This window comes from Chiloscyllium plagiosum, chromosome 10 (assembly GCF_004010195.1).
Source record: "Chiloscyllium plagiosum isolate BGI_BamShark_2017 chromosome 10, ASM401019v2, whole genome shotgun sequence".
Taxonomy (NCBI): domain Eukaryota; kingdom Metazoa; phylum Chordata; class Chondrichthyes; order Orectolobiformes; family Hemiscylliidae; genus Chiloscyllium; species Chiloscyllium plagiosum.
In genome coordinates, this window is record NC_057719.1 from 85,200,615 (window position 1) to 85,215,752 (window position 15,138).

The following is a 15,138-nucleotide window of genomic DNA, read 5'->3' on the forward strand; positions in this document are numbered from 1 at the left end:
CTCATTCCTGAAGAAGGGCTAATGCCCGAAACGTCGATTCTCCTGTTCCCTAGATGCTGCCTGACCTGCTGCGCTTTTCCAGCAACACATTTCCATCTCTGATCTCCAGCATCTGCAGACCTCACTTTCTCCTCATAGATCACCCTGGATCCCATGTGATCTAATCTTATGAACCAGTTACTATGCAGAACCTCGTTAAATCCTGAGCGAAGAGTTACCACTCTGACTTGACCAATCTTTTTTGTCGCCTCTTCAAAAATTTCAAGCAGGAAAGACCCTGTGTGGAGTTTGCACATTCTCCCCGTGTCTGCGTGGGTTTCCTCCGGGTGCTCCGGTTTCCTCCCACAATCCAAAAATGCGCAGGTCAGGTGAACTGGCCACATTAAATTGCCCATAGTGTTAGGTGAAAGGGGTAAATGTAGGAGAATGGGTCTGGGTGGGTTACGCTTCGGCGGGTCAGTGTGGACTTGTTGGGCCGAAGGGCCTGTTTCCACGCTGTAGGGAATCTAATCTAATGCTGACTATCCCTAATTAGTCCTTGCCTTTCCAAATGCACATAAATCCTGTCCCTCAGAATCCCCTCAAACCCACCACTGAAGTAAGGCTCAACAATCATCATGAAGCAGTTACTAGAGTGTAAGATTATAGTCATAGAGCCATACTGCATGGAAAAAAAACCTTTGGTCCAACTCGCCCATGCCAACCAGGTTTCCCAATCTAAACTAGTGCCATTTGTCTATTTTAACAGAATTAATTTAGTTGCCTGCCAGGGGCAGTTCAACAACAGGAAATTGGAAAAAAAACAGTCCATGTGAGATACTGTTGATAATCAGGGACGTCTACAAATTACTGGTCAAGGGAGGAGAACATAGGATTAAGTACTGGGCAATTTCAAACAGAGTGAAAATATCTCAAAGATGTTTACCTTGGTTTTCTTATCCAAGAGCAACTTAAACCCCTTTGTTTTGTCTTCATCTCCACCTTCATGCAACCTGTCTGCTATGCATAGAAGTTGAGTGAATTCATCTAAATTTTGAGATGAGTTGCACATGGAATCTGGTGCTTCTTCACGGTCATTATCTGACTCTGCATTAGCTGTAGTATATCTGGAGAAAATGAAGTTAAATTACTTCAATTAACACCACTTGTTCAGGACCAACATTGTTTGTGCCATGACTGCTGATCAAGATGCTTTCATTGTGTGTCATCGACCTCGATGTGACTCTAAGGTCCTTCGGCCATCGGGTCTGCACTGGTTAAAAACTAAGACTCAACTATTCTAATATCATTTTCCAGCACTTGGCCTGCAGTCTTCTTTCTTGTATGCCTTCTATTTGTATAACAGAACGACATGATAGATCTTTAAACCAGTTTGCTAAGAGTAACGGTTTGGCAAGTCGGTTTGGAAGCACCAGGTAATTTTGAGCATAGATAAAATTAAAACTCTGAAGCTCAAAAATTAGGAAACTTTGAATGGCTCTTATCAGAGAATCTTTTTTAAATTAAAAAGCAAAAAATTTTAAAAACTGAATAACTGGAACAAAAGGTACATGCTGAATTTGGTGTATCTTGGGAGATAACAACATTCCAACGTCACCATTGCCTTCAATGGAATTTAAAGAAGTGTAGGGGGGAGACATTGCTCTGTCTTGTTCTGGCCATGTTTGCAAGGAGCTGCTTTGTGATTGAGGTGCTACTGGTTAGATCCAAGAGTGAGTGAGTGTAGATAAATACCAGACTTTGTTGAGGAGTGGAAGCGGCGACAAGGCAAGGGCACCTTTGTTGTTTCCCTAAGTCCACTAGTTGGTAGAGGTGTAGAGTTGGCAGTGGAGTATATGATCCTCCTGTCATATGTGAGAGATCAGAGAGCAGCCATATGTCCCTAGTGACCATTTCTGCAAGAACTGTACCTCCTCTCAGACTGGATGAATCAATTAGAGCTGCAATTGGAAGCACCAAGGAGCAAACAGGAGGCAGAGTGTGTGATAGGTAGTAGCTTCATGGAGGTGGTCATACTTCTGATACAGTCAGGTAGATGGATTCAGACAATCAATTCTTCAATGTATAATTTCAGTTACATCACACTGCAAATTTTTGCTATAAATTCTGTGTTACGATCGAGCCCTCCACAATCACCTGATGAAGGAGCGTCGCTCCGAAAGCTAGTGTGCTTCCAATTAAACCTGTTGGACTATAACCTGGTGTTGTGTGATTTTTAACCAGGTAGATAGATGACTGATAGGAGAGGGAAGTAGTAGTGCAGGAGTCTTCTGTCGCTATCCCCCTTTCAAATAAGTGTATAATTTTGGAAAATCATGTGGGAAATAGGTTCTCAGGAGGAAACAGCAGCAGCAGACGCCAGGTCTTTGGCACCATGACAGGATATCCAGCTTTTCAGCAGAGCCAAAGTCCAAGTGAGCAATTGTGATGGGGACTCTCTAGTCAGGGGCACACATTTGCATTTCTGTTGCCATGAATGAGATTCCAGATGATGCGTTGATGCCAGGGTTAACATCTTGGAGCGGTTGCAGAAGATTCTCAAAGGGGAGAGTGAGCAGCTTGTGGTCATTTGTACTGGTGACATAGGTAGAAAAAGGGGTGAGGTCCTGCAGAATGACTATGAGGAGTGAGGCAAGAGGTTAAAAAGCAGGACCTTATGGGGAGTAATCTCTGAATTACTCCTGGTGCCATATGCTAGTGAGAGTAGCAATAGGAGGACAGGGCAGGTGAACGCTTGTCTGAGGAGATGTTATAGGGGACAGGGATTTGGATTTCTGGATCATTGGGATCTCTTCTGGGGCAGAAGAGGAATGGATTGCACCTGAACTGAAGGATGACCAATATCCTGATGGGGAGATTTGCTAGAGCTATTTGGGACCGTTTAAACTTCGTCTGACAGAGGGATGTGATCCTAAGCAGTAGTAGTGAGAAAAGGTTAAAACTGGTACAGAGATTAAAGGGAGCAAGTTAAATAGACAAGGCAAGCAAGAGCAAGACAGAGAAGGGAGGGAAGATTGACAAATTAAATTGCATTTATTTCAATGCAAGAGGCCTGACAGGTAAAGCAGGTGAACTCAAGGCATGGATGGGAATGTGGTACTGGGATATTATAGCTATAACAGAAACATGGCCGAGGGAGGGAAGGACTGGCAGCTTAATGTCCCAGGGTATAGATACAATAGGAAGAATAGACGAGGAAGCAAGAGAGGAGGGGGAGTGCCGCTTTAATTAGGAAAAAAATCACCGCAGTGAGGACATTCCTGGGAGGTCGTCCAGTGATGTTATATGGGCAGAACTGAGAAATAAGAAGCAGGTGCCACTTTGATGGGACAGTACTATAGCCACCAAACCCCATCTCTCCAGTCAGCAGGAAATTGAAGGGCAAATATGTAGGAAGAACAAAGATAGCTGTAAGAATCATAGGGTTGTAATAGGAATTTTAATTTCCAAACACAGACTGGGACTGTCATAGTGTTAAGAGCTCGGATGGGGAGGAATTTATTAAGTGTGTTTAAGAAAACCTGCTCAATGTGTATAGAAGGAGCAAAATCTGACCTTCTCTTGAGAAATAAGACAGGGCAAGTAACTCAGGTGTTAGAGGGGGAGCATTTTGGGACCAGTGACCAAATTCTATTAATTTTAAAATAACTATAGCAAAGAAGAGGCCTGGTCCATGAGTTAAAGTTTTAAACTGGGGCAAGGCCAATTTTGATGGTATTAGGCAGAAACTCAAAAGTTGATTGGGGGGGTCATTCACAGGTAAAAAAGAACATCTGGCAAGTGGAAAGCTTTCAAAAGCATGATAACAAGAGTTCAGAGACAGCATGTTCCTGTTGGTGTGAAGGGCAAGGCCAACAGGAGTAGGGGATACTGAATGACCACAGATATTGAGACTCTAGTCAAAAAAAGGAAGAACAGGTACAGATAGCTGGGATTAAGTGAATCTCAAGGAGGATAGGGATTGTAGGATTACATTTAAGAGGGAAATCAGGAAGGCAAAAACAGGACATGAGATAGCTTTGGCATATATAGTTAAGAAGAATCAAGAGAGATTTTATGAACACATTAAAGTCAACTAAAGAGTAACTAGGGAAAGAATAGATTAAATTAGATTCCCTACAGTATGGAAACAGGCCATTTGGCCCAACAAGACTGTCCGAAGGGTAACCCACCCAGACCCATTCCCTTAGCCTACATCTACCCCTGACTGGGCAATTTAGAATGATCAATTCACTTGACCTGCAGATCTTTGGATTGTGGGAGGAATCCGGAGCTCCTGGAGAAAACCCATAGTCACAAGGAGAATGTGCAAACTCCACACAGACAGTCGCCTGAGGCAGGAATTGAACCCAGGTCTCTGGCGCTGCGAGGCAGCAGTGCTAACCACTGTGCCACCGTGCCACCCTTCAAGGTCAAAAAGGCCATCTATGTGTGGAACCACAGGAGCTGGGCGCAATCCTAAATATTTCACGTCAGTATTTACTGTGGAGAAAGACATGGATATTAGGGAACTTGAGAAATAATGTGATATCTTGAAGAGTCTACATTACAAAAGAGATGGTGCTGGACGTCTTAATCGTATAAAGGGTGAATACATTTCTGAGACCTGATTAAGTGTATCCCAGGAAACTAGGGAAGAAACTGTGGGGTCCAGAGCAGAGTTATTTGTATCCTTAACGGGTGAGGTGCTGGAAGACTGGAGGGTGACTAATGTTGTGCCATTGTTTAAGAAAAGCTGAGAGGAAAAACCAGGGAACTATAGACTGGTAAACCTGACATCAGTAAGTTGTTGGGGCCATTCTGACAGACAGGATTTGGAGAGGCAAAGATGGATTAGGGATAGTCAGCGTGGCTTTGTGTGTGGAAAATCATGTCTCAAAAACTTGATTAAGAGTTTTTTTTTAAAAGGACGTGACCTTGAATATAGATGAAGCAGAGCAGTACTCGTTGCCTACATGGTCTTTATCAAGCCCTTTGATGAGATTCCACGTGAGAGACTGATTAGTAAAGTTAAATCACATAAAATTCAAGGAGAGCTTGCCAATTGGATAGAAATGTAGAGACAGAGGATGGTGGTGAGGAGGCATTGTTTTTCAGGCTGGAGGCCTACGACCAGCGAAGTTCCGCAGGGATCAGTGTTGAGCCCACAGGTGTTTGTCATTTGTATCAATGATTTGAATGAGAACAGAGGAAGTAAGTTTGCAGACGATACAAAAATTGATGGTATAGTGGACAGTGAAGAAAGTTGCTTCAGAGGACAAAGGGATCATTATCTGATAGACCAATGGGTCAAGGAGTGGCAGATGCAGTATAATTTAGATAAATGTGAAGTAATGCATTTTGGTAAGGAGCTTAACTTACACAGTTAATGGTAGGGCCCTGGGGAGTATTGATGAACAGAGACCTAGGATGCAGGTACACAGTTCCTTAACAGTGGCATCACAGGTGGTCAGGATGGTGAAGTAGGTGTGAAGACATTTAGCATGCTTGCCTTCATTGGTCGAGTGTTGATTACAGGAGTTGGGATGTCATATTACGGCTGTACGAGACATTTGTAAGGCCACACTTGGAGTACTGCATACAATTCTGATCGGTCTGCTATAGGAAGAATGTTAATAAAATGGATGTTACTGAGACTGAAGGGCTTGAGTTATAAGGAGAGGCTGGATAGACTAGACTTTTTTCCCCCTACAGCGTAAGAGACTGAGGAGTGACCTTATAGAGGCTTTTCCCCAGGGTAAGGGAACCCAAATCTGGATGGCATAAGTCTAAAGTGAGAGGGCAAAGATTTAAAAAGGGACCTAAGGAGCAATATTTCCACACAGAGGATGGTACGTATATGGAATGAACTGCCAAAGGACGTAGTAGAGGTGAGTATATTTACAACATTTAAAAGACATTCGGACATAGATAGGAAAGATTTAGAGGAATATGGGCCAAATGGGATTAGTTCAATTTAGGAAACCTGGTCGGTATGGACAAGTTGGGCAAAGGGTCTGTTTTCTGTACTGTATGACTCTAAGTCTTGATGAGTTGCTGTAGTGCATCCTAAGGATAGTAAACACTGCACACATGGTATGACAAGGTGAAGTACAGCATTGAGTTTCATGAGTACTATTGGAACAACAGAAGTTCAGGCAAATAAAAAGTTTTCATTCACAGTCCTAGTGTTTGGTGAGGCTTTGGAGTATCAAGAAAATAAATTGCAGAATAGCCAAATTTGCTGTAATGGCCATATCGCATTTAGATAGGTGATTTAGTTCAGTACTTTATCAATGAATGACTCCCCAGGATGTTAATAGCTAGTGGTGGCAATACCAGCTGGATATTAAAGGCTGATGGTTGGACTCTCTCATGGATTAGTCATAGTCTGCTACTTCAGTGACCAATAACATTTAGGACATACAACAGTCTTGATACAATGGCAAAATGCTGGAAATCTGAAATGTAAGAAACAGAAAATGCTTGAAATAGAGTAGAGATCAGGCAGCATTTAAAAAGAGTAACAGTTAATGATCTTACATCAAAGCACCGCAAAAAGGTGAAATCTTTCTTTATACTCCATTGGCCTTGCAGTAAATAACATTCAATTGCCTTACTTGCATACTTTGTGGTTCATCAACCAGAACACTATGTGGCTTCACATTACTCGACGAAGCTTTGTTGGAACATTACAATAGGCCCAGGACAGAAACATTTACCTCAAAGCAAGGTGGTTTAATGAACTGGCAAGCAACTGGGAGATTGGGGTCATTCTTATGGACAGTACAAAGCTGTTTCACAGAAGCCACCTAGTCTGCACTTGGTCTCACCAAAGTAAAGGAGACTGCATTGTGTGCAGTGAATGCAGTCACCTAGATTTTCTTTTTATATTCACCCAAGGAACATTAATATCGCTGGCTAGACCATTGCCCTTAGTTACCCTTGAGACAGTGATAGTAAACTGCCTTCTTGAACCTCAACATGTTGTAAGTAGACCAACAATGCTGTTAGGGACAGAATTTCATGATTTTGACCCAGCAACACTGAAGCACCAGCAATATATTTCCAAGTCAGAATAGTGAGTGACTTGGAGAACTTGCAGGTGGCAGTGTTCCCATGTATCTGCTGCATTGTACCTTTAGATGGAAGTGGTTGTGGGTTTGGAAGGTGCTATTTAACGACCTTTGACAGTTTTCTGCTGTGTATTTTGTAGATATTACATATTGCTGCCACTGAATGTCGATGGTGGAAAGAGTCAATCTTTGCAGTTCCTGATGAAGGGCTTTTGCTCGAAACATCGATTTTCCTGCTCCTCAGATGCTGCCTGATCTGCTGTGCTTTTCCAGCACCACTCTAATCTACACTCTGATCTCCAGCAACTGCAGTCCTCATTTTTGCCTTTGCAGATATGTTGCCAATCAAGTCGGCTGCTTTGTCTTGGATGGTCTCAAGTTTTTTTGAGTGTTGTTGGAGACGTACACATTCAAACAAGAGGGAAATGTATTTCATCACAATCCTGGTGGGCGGCACGGTGGCACAGTGATTAGCATTGCTGCCTCACAGCGCCAGAGACCCGGGTTCAATTCCCGCCTCAGGCGACTAACTGTGTGGAGTTTGCACGTTCTCCCCGTGTCTGCGTGGGTTTCCTCCGGGTGCTCCGGTTTCCTCCCACAGTCCAAAGATGTGCAGGGTCAGGTGAATTGGCCATGCTAAATTGCCTGTAGTGTTAGGTAAGGGGCAAATGTAGGGGTAGGGGTAGGGGTGGGTTCGCTTCGGTGTGGACTTGTTGGGCCGAAGGGCCTGTTTCCACACTGTAATCTAATCTAATCTCATCTAATCTGATTTGTGCCTTGTAAACAGTGAACAAGCTTTGGAAAGTCAGTAAGTTACTCACTATAATATTCCAAGCCTCTGACCTGCTCCTGTAACCACTATATTTTGAGTTGACTTTAATATCAATGGTAGTCTCTAGGATTTTGATAGTGGGAGAAATGAAACACTGCTCCATATTCGAAGCATTCAAGGCTATGGGTCAGGTGCTGGAAAGAGGGATTACAGCAGATAGGTCAGCACAGACATGATGGGCATCGACTGTGTAGTATGGTTCTATGTCTGCAATGAAAGCAGAAACACTCAGATTTATGATGCTCTAAGAGTGTCAAATACATTATTGTCAGGTAATGTTTTTCATTTCTCACTGCTTTATACAGGAAAAAAATGCAAAATTATGGTGTTATTTTAGATCACTATTCAGTACAGACTTTTCTACTTACCCTCCTTCACTCTCTGTTTCAGCACTGCTCTTATTCCCAGTGCTGGATGTGAAATAGATGGAGTTTGATTCAGCAGAGTTACTTCTTTCTCTACTAAATCCTATTCTCTTCTTTTTTCCTGATTTTCCACATTGACCTAAACGTGACCTTTGTGAAACAAAATATAACTTAGTGCTTTCGTTTTTTGGCATTAACATTTAGCATAATGGCCTAGATGGAGCCAATGTTTTCTATACTAATGTAACAAAATAGGTTGGTAGTAGCTCTCAGCTTCTTAAATTAAGTCAAAAAATTCTGTATGTGAACTTTGAAAGATCAGTTTGATAAAATGAAGCTTAATTACAACATCTAGCTCCAGAAAAATTAGTCAAACAATAATTCTACATCATGTCTCAATCAAGATTTCAGAATGGAGACATCTAAAGACCTGTCGATTTGCTTCTGGTCTTGTGTATATTCCCAATTAGATTTGCTCCACTATTTTTAACCAGGCTTTCAGTTGCTTGTGACTGAAGCTCTTTAATTCTTTCCTTACATCACCATCCACACTTAAGACACTCCTTTAAACCAGTCTCTTTAACGAGGCTTTTGATCCTAATATGCTGTGTGTGTACTTCATTTTATGGTGCTTCTCTGAAGCATCTTGAGTCATTTTGTTCAGAAAAAAAAATTACAAAAATTTACAAAAATTACAAAGGTTTTGTTAAGAGCCAATTAATTCACTTAGCACTGCTGACAAGTTGCAATCTTTTTAGAAAGTCAACTTTTAAAATTCAGTGCCAATTACTCAGATTAGCCATGAATTGGCTACAAACAAATGAAAGAAATCACATAAACATAACGAAGTAGGATAGTACGAAGTGTTAGGAACACTGAAAAGTCAATGTTACAAACTCAAACTGACACGTTATAATTGATCTAGTACAGTCTAAAAAGAAACATAAGAGTATCCTGTTCTCATTATTACAACTAAATCACTTGACAAAACTTAGCTATTGTCACAATACATAATTATTTGCTATACAGTTTAAGTACATCAATTTTTACAACCAAATGCAAAAAAGAGATTACCTGACATCACCAACAATCTGATCCGTCATTCCAGTCAAACACTCCCGAAGATCGACCACTTCCTCCTTCAGCTCTCTCACACATTGAAGGATTACGTCTAATTGCTCCCATATCTCCAGTTGCTGTTTCTTCAATTCTGCAATGTTACTACAATCCTCTGTCACCTGCGTTTTACCTTCCTTTGGTGCTAAACCAAAATAAATAAATTGTTTGAATACAGGTTAAATGTATCATTGGAGCAGATTTTCCAGACAGTACATGAGACATATGTTGCTAGCTGCAGTTTAAACTGCATCCTTTTGCATTTGGGCTTAAAATGTACTGTCCTGGCTGCCGGATGCAAGCAACCACACACAGCACAACAAGGGGTAGTTCGAAGGTGCAGAAATACCAAAGCCATATCCTGCTGGATATTAGCAGTAGATGAACTTGACCTCGAGCTCCATCAACTTCGCAGTATTGTGACAAGTTTCGTTTTTAAAATGTCAAGCATTTTTATAAACTACTTTAAAATACCACAGGTATTTGATTGGTTTTAACAATATTGTTTTAATATTTTAAGGTATATGTTTTGAGTTTAGACAGCAATACTACTTATGAGTTTAAAATATTTATACATAGATAAGGGGTTCTTGGATTCATTTCCAGTTTTTATAACAGGACTCAAGTCCAAAAGGTTACACAGTGGATAGTCATTGGAGGTGTTGATTGTTCTACAAGTTTGTTTTTAAATAAATTTCAAATAAGAAAATGACCTTGCTTATACAGTTTACACTGTAAATTAATTCCAATCTTGTTCATAAATCTGTGGTTAGGAGTTGGTGTAACTATCTGGGATACTTCAGGATATTCAATTCAAATGTGCATGGCAGTCAATTCTATGCCATGTTGGAGGATTCAACTGGACAGCATATCTCTTCCTTCTGATTTATTTAAACTACACATGGAAGCAACACCAAGACGTGCATGCAGACAGCAATGAGATTATTTGTTTCCTGCTTTCTCCTGGATAGTGACAAGCTTCTTGAATGTTATTGGAGCTGAAATCACCAAGTGGAGAGTATTCCAACACATTCCTGACTTGTGCCTGGTGCATGGCACAGACGTCCCAGGCTTTGGGGAGTTAGGAGTTGAGTTTCTTGCCACAGAATTGTGTGGCCACAGTACTCAAGTTGTGATTCAGGTCTATCACATACCATCATCATTTAGTAACTTGGGTTTAAAGTTTTTTTTCAGAAAAAGTTAAGAGACAGTTACTTGGAACAGTGAACTGAAGACATTATTTTCAAGCAAGTATGTGACTTAAGTGCCTAGTGGAAAAAAGAAGAATCTGATTTTTAATTTAGAAGAACACTGTATTTATAAAGTCGTCAAAGTGAAAATTTTGCAAAAGTTTTCAGGCTGTCAGAACTGAAAGAGGGTGTGTTAGGCCATCAGGGTGGCACGGTGACTCACTGGTTAGCACTGCTGCCTCTCAGCACCAGGGACCTGGGTTCGATTCCAGCCTGTATGCACATTCTCCCCACGTCTGCATGGATTTTGTCCCACAAAGATGTTCAGGTCAGGTGAATTGGCCAAGCTAAATTGCCCATGTAGTGTGAAGATTGGGAACATTAGTCAGGGGAAATGTAGAGTAATAGGGTAGGTGAATGGGTCTGGGTGGGGTACTCTTCAGAGGGTTGGTGTGGACTTGTTGGGCTGAAGGGTCCGTTTCCATGCTGTAGGGATTCTATGATTCAGAGTTGAAAATCAGTCCAAGATTATCAGAATTGAAAAGAAGTCTCTAGGCCATTAAAACTGGAAATAATTAATTAAATAGGAAATTAGAGTTGTTAGGAGTGATACTACTGGAATTCTGTATGAGTAAAATATATTGCTGGGGAAAAGACAAACTCCGTTTTGTTAATTATGCTAAGGTCTTTCTAAACTGTTTTCTATAAACTTGTGTTAATTCATTAAGGGATACTGGCAGCCTCATGCAAATATATTTGATGACTAACAACCAGAGTGACCAACTGCAAAAGGTAAAAATTCAAGGTTATCAGCTGGAATTGTAGAGCATCAACATCCAGAAATTGCTGCTGACCAGAAACCTAACTGGACCAGCCACATTGTTAATATCCCAGTTAATGTTTCTACTGGACAAGTCAGATCCCAGACTGAAATCTGGCCTGATAAAAAAAAAAGTGATCTTTATTGAACATGGTGGTCTTTCACTGAAACATAAAACTAAATCTGTAGTAATGTGGCTTAACAATAAAATAGAAGTTTAATGCACAAAATTATTGACGATAAAGTAGTTATTTACATATAGCAAAATTTAAAATATTTCAAGAAACATGGCAAAACAAAATCCTATTTATCTCAATACCATCATTTTTACAGTACTAAAATACCAAAGAAAGAGCATTTCCCTCTTGATCACATTTGTAGATTTGACTTAATTGTTACTTTCAACTTACAATCTTGACAACTTGATAGCATTTTTCAAGATTATTCACATAGCTGAGCATAAAAATTCTCAGATTCAAACAACCCATTTGTTCAGGAGAATCAGGATTTTAATTTAGAAGAACAGTTTTATATTAGCTGATAAGCAAGTTAATTTACAAAATCTTCAAACTGAAAGTTTTGCAGATTTTGGTTCTAACTAAAAACTTCTGGTTTGGAATTTTCAAATGTAAACACTTTCATTGAACTAACCTATTTCCTAAATGTTCTGCGCAAACTCCTTTCTCCAGGAGAAATTGTGCCTAAACGGACCCCATACAAGTCTTCTGCAACTGAACCAAAAGCTTTCCATCAATTCCTGTTATTGCTCCAAGAGGCTCCAGTCACCACCTCTCTGACATATACGGGTTTTAAAAAAAGTGCTCAGGGAAAAGTACCAAGTTAATTATTAAACCCTTTCATACACGCAGACCAAAATCGACAGACTATTAGTTCAAAATCTAAACTCAAAAATAAATGATAAATGTGACCCTTGTTCAAGTTCCACCTGTTCCAGAGAGGTGTCATAATATGTCTGAATAGGTTGACAAAAATAAAGTAAAAAATAATGAAATAGCTAGCATTCTTTTTCTTAAAAAGTATAGTCACTGCTTAGCATTTATGTAGCACACATTTTACTTGTAACTTATCAGCCTAAGTCTAATTGAAACAAGTCTTACTGCATATGGTGCTACACTACTTCAGTAGCTGAAGTGTGTTATATGATCCTGAATATTACTACTATCACCTTTTTACCCCCACTTATGGCCTTAATATGGAGAGAAGATCATGAAAGAATTTTATAGTGTTGGACTTGCAACACTATCCTAAGAAGCTCCCACAGCAACGTCCCGGAGCTGAGATGTTTGGTCTCCAAAAATCATTTTCCTTTGCACATCTCCGAGTAGTAGAGCATTTTTATTCCGATTACCATTGACTTCAAATTTGCTTACGATGCTTAATTCCATATTTGGTTACATGCTGCCTTCATCTCAAGGGCATCCATTCATATCTAGAAGTCATCTCTTTGTCTATGAATGGGCAAAGCATGTGATGAGGTAAAAACCGAGTCATGCTGGTGGAACCCAAACTCAGCATTGGTAGTTTACTGGTAAGTGTTACTTGATAGCACTGTTAATGACACCTCCTATCATGTTGATGATTGACAGCAATGAATGATGAGATGGTAATTAGCAAAATTGGATTTGTCCAATTTTATTTAATATACAGGACTTACCAAGGTGATTCCTGAAGAAGGGCTTATGCCTGAAACGTCGATTCTCCTGTTCCTTGGATGCTGCCTGACCTGCTGCGCTTTTCCAGCAACACATTTTCAGCTCTGATTTTCTGCATTGTCAGGTAGCTGCCAGTGTTGTATCTGTATTAGAACAGCGTAGCTAGAGGCATAGCTAGGCACAAGTATTCAGCTAGGAAGTTGTCAGAATCCAGATCCTTAGCCTGTTTCCAAATTCCATGTGGAGTCAATCAAATTGGTTAAAGACTGGCATCTCAGTCCACTCAGCACTTCTCGTTGAAGATGGTAGCTAATGCTTCCGCCTCATGTTTCATAATCAACGATCTAAACTCTTTCACCACACTGGAAGGGAATATTCATGAGGTCCTCTCATGATAGATGTATAATTATCCACCACCATTCACAATGGATATACAAGGGCTGCACTGCTTTAATTTGATTTGCTTATTTTTGAAAGAGAAGACATATATATTCTAATTGAGTCGCATTTTTGTTTTCTTAATCTCTCAACCTAGTAATTTTGAGAGAACGTTAAAGACAGGTAGAAAAGCTGTATTTTGACAGACACCTCTATTCAATTTGCTAGACATGCAAAAAAAAGTCAAGAATTGAAAACTGAACTCCAAAGCTTGAATTCTTTTTAATGTTCCTCAGTCAAAAACTCATGGATAAGGTTGGAAACAAAATGAGATTTAAAAAGCTGAAGTAAAATGTCAGCACAAAAGTGCAAAACAAACACAGACCAAAGATAAAAAAAATTCTACAGTATATTTTAGTTGGTACGTCAACCCAAAATTAAAGCTGTGACATTTTTTGATGTAAGTAGAAATTTATATTGGATTTCTGTCTGACCTTCAACATTCTCATCATAATCAAAGGATGGAATCTTAATCATCATGTTCTGCATTTGAGGAGTTACAGCCAACCAATCAGTACAGGTCTAAAGATGAGGTTACCTTCACGTGCCTATTCTTCTGCATAGTATTACAGAGGGCCCTCGATTATCCGAATAAGATCTCAAGGTCCCATAAAAACATTACATCAAAGAGGTAAATGAATTTGGATTACCTGTACTGAAGAACGTGAAAACGCTGGCAAAAGCAAAGAAACACAAGCACCTCAAACAACAATGGCTGGATTCTTTTTAACATAAGGGTTAGTTGCATAGCCCTTTGCAAAAGTAAGTGCTTTATTCCCATCACTTTACTGGGCTGTTCATGAAAAAAATAGCAGAGACAGTAAACACATGTGTAAACACATCTGTCTTTCTATCGCGATACTGAGTTCAGCAGAAACTAACAAATGCTCTTGTGATTGTAGATGATGTTTGAAACCTTGTTTAATGCTGGGTTTTCATATATTTACGCGATGGTAAGGGTTTAGTCCTTCTCAGTTTAACCTGCAGTTTGCAGAATGCACAGATTAGTTTGGGCAGCATGGTGGCTCAGTGGTTAGCACTCCTGCCTCACAGGGCCAGGGACCTGGGTTCGATTCCCGCCTTGGGCGACTGTCTGTGCGGAGTTTGCACTTTCTCCCAGCCCCCACATGGGTTTCCTCCCACACAGTCCAAAGATGTGTAAGTTTGGTGAACTGGCCATACTAAATTGCCCAGTGTTAGGTGCATTAGTTAGGGATAAATATGGGGAATGGTTCTGGGTGGGTTATTCTTCGGAGGGTCAGTGTGAACTTGTTGGGTCAAACGGCCTGTTTCCATACTGGAGGGAATCTAATTTAGTTTGTTTAAAACAGCAGACTCATCAAAATTATAGATTTTAACAAACTCTCCAGTTGTAGAGAGTTAGATCAGTATGGCCTCCCTTGTTTAAGGTAAAATCAATTATCCAAAAATATTGCCAGCCTGACTCATTAGGAACCTGAGGGGCACCAGTATCCTTGGTGGGAGGTTTGCTAGTGCTCTTGGGGGGGGGTTAAACTAACTCTGCAGGGGCATGGGAACCCAGACTGTAGCTTTAGGGTGCAGGACCTGGAGTGTAGGGAGGTTAGGAACATGGCATCAATTTCAAAGGAGGGTGCCTGTAAACAGGAAAGTGGATTGAAGTGTGTATA

At 40.4% G+C, this 15,138-nt stretch overlaps 1 protein-coding gene across 3 annotated transcripts in view; it reads right to left on the reverse strand.

The window, feature by feature from the left end:
- The window catches only part of LOC122553844 (regulator of microtubule dynamics protein 3-like), a 266,228-nt gene that overhangs the window by 240,918 nt on the left and 10,172 nt on the right, over nucleotides 1-15,138 (reverse strand). For all 3 annotated transcript variants that reach the window (XM_043698253.1, XM_043698251.1, XM_043698252.1), the window contains exons 2-4: nucleotides 9,327-9,513; nucleotides 8,256-8,402; nucleotides 926-1,106 (exon numbers count right to left, since the gene is read on the reverse strand). In XM_043698253.1, the coding sequence (XP_043554188.1) occupies nucleotides 926-1,106; nucleotides 8,256-8,402; nucleotides 9,327-9,513 (515 nt within the window). The remainder of the gene's footprint in view (nucleotides 1-925; nucleotides 1,107-8,255; nucleotides 8,403-9,326; nucleotides 9,514-15,138) is intronic.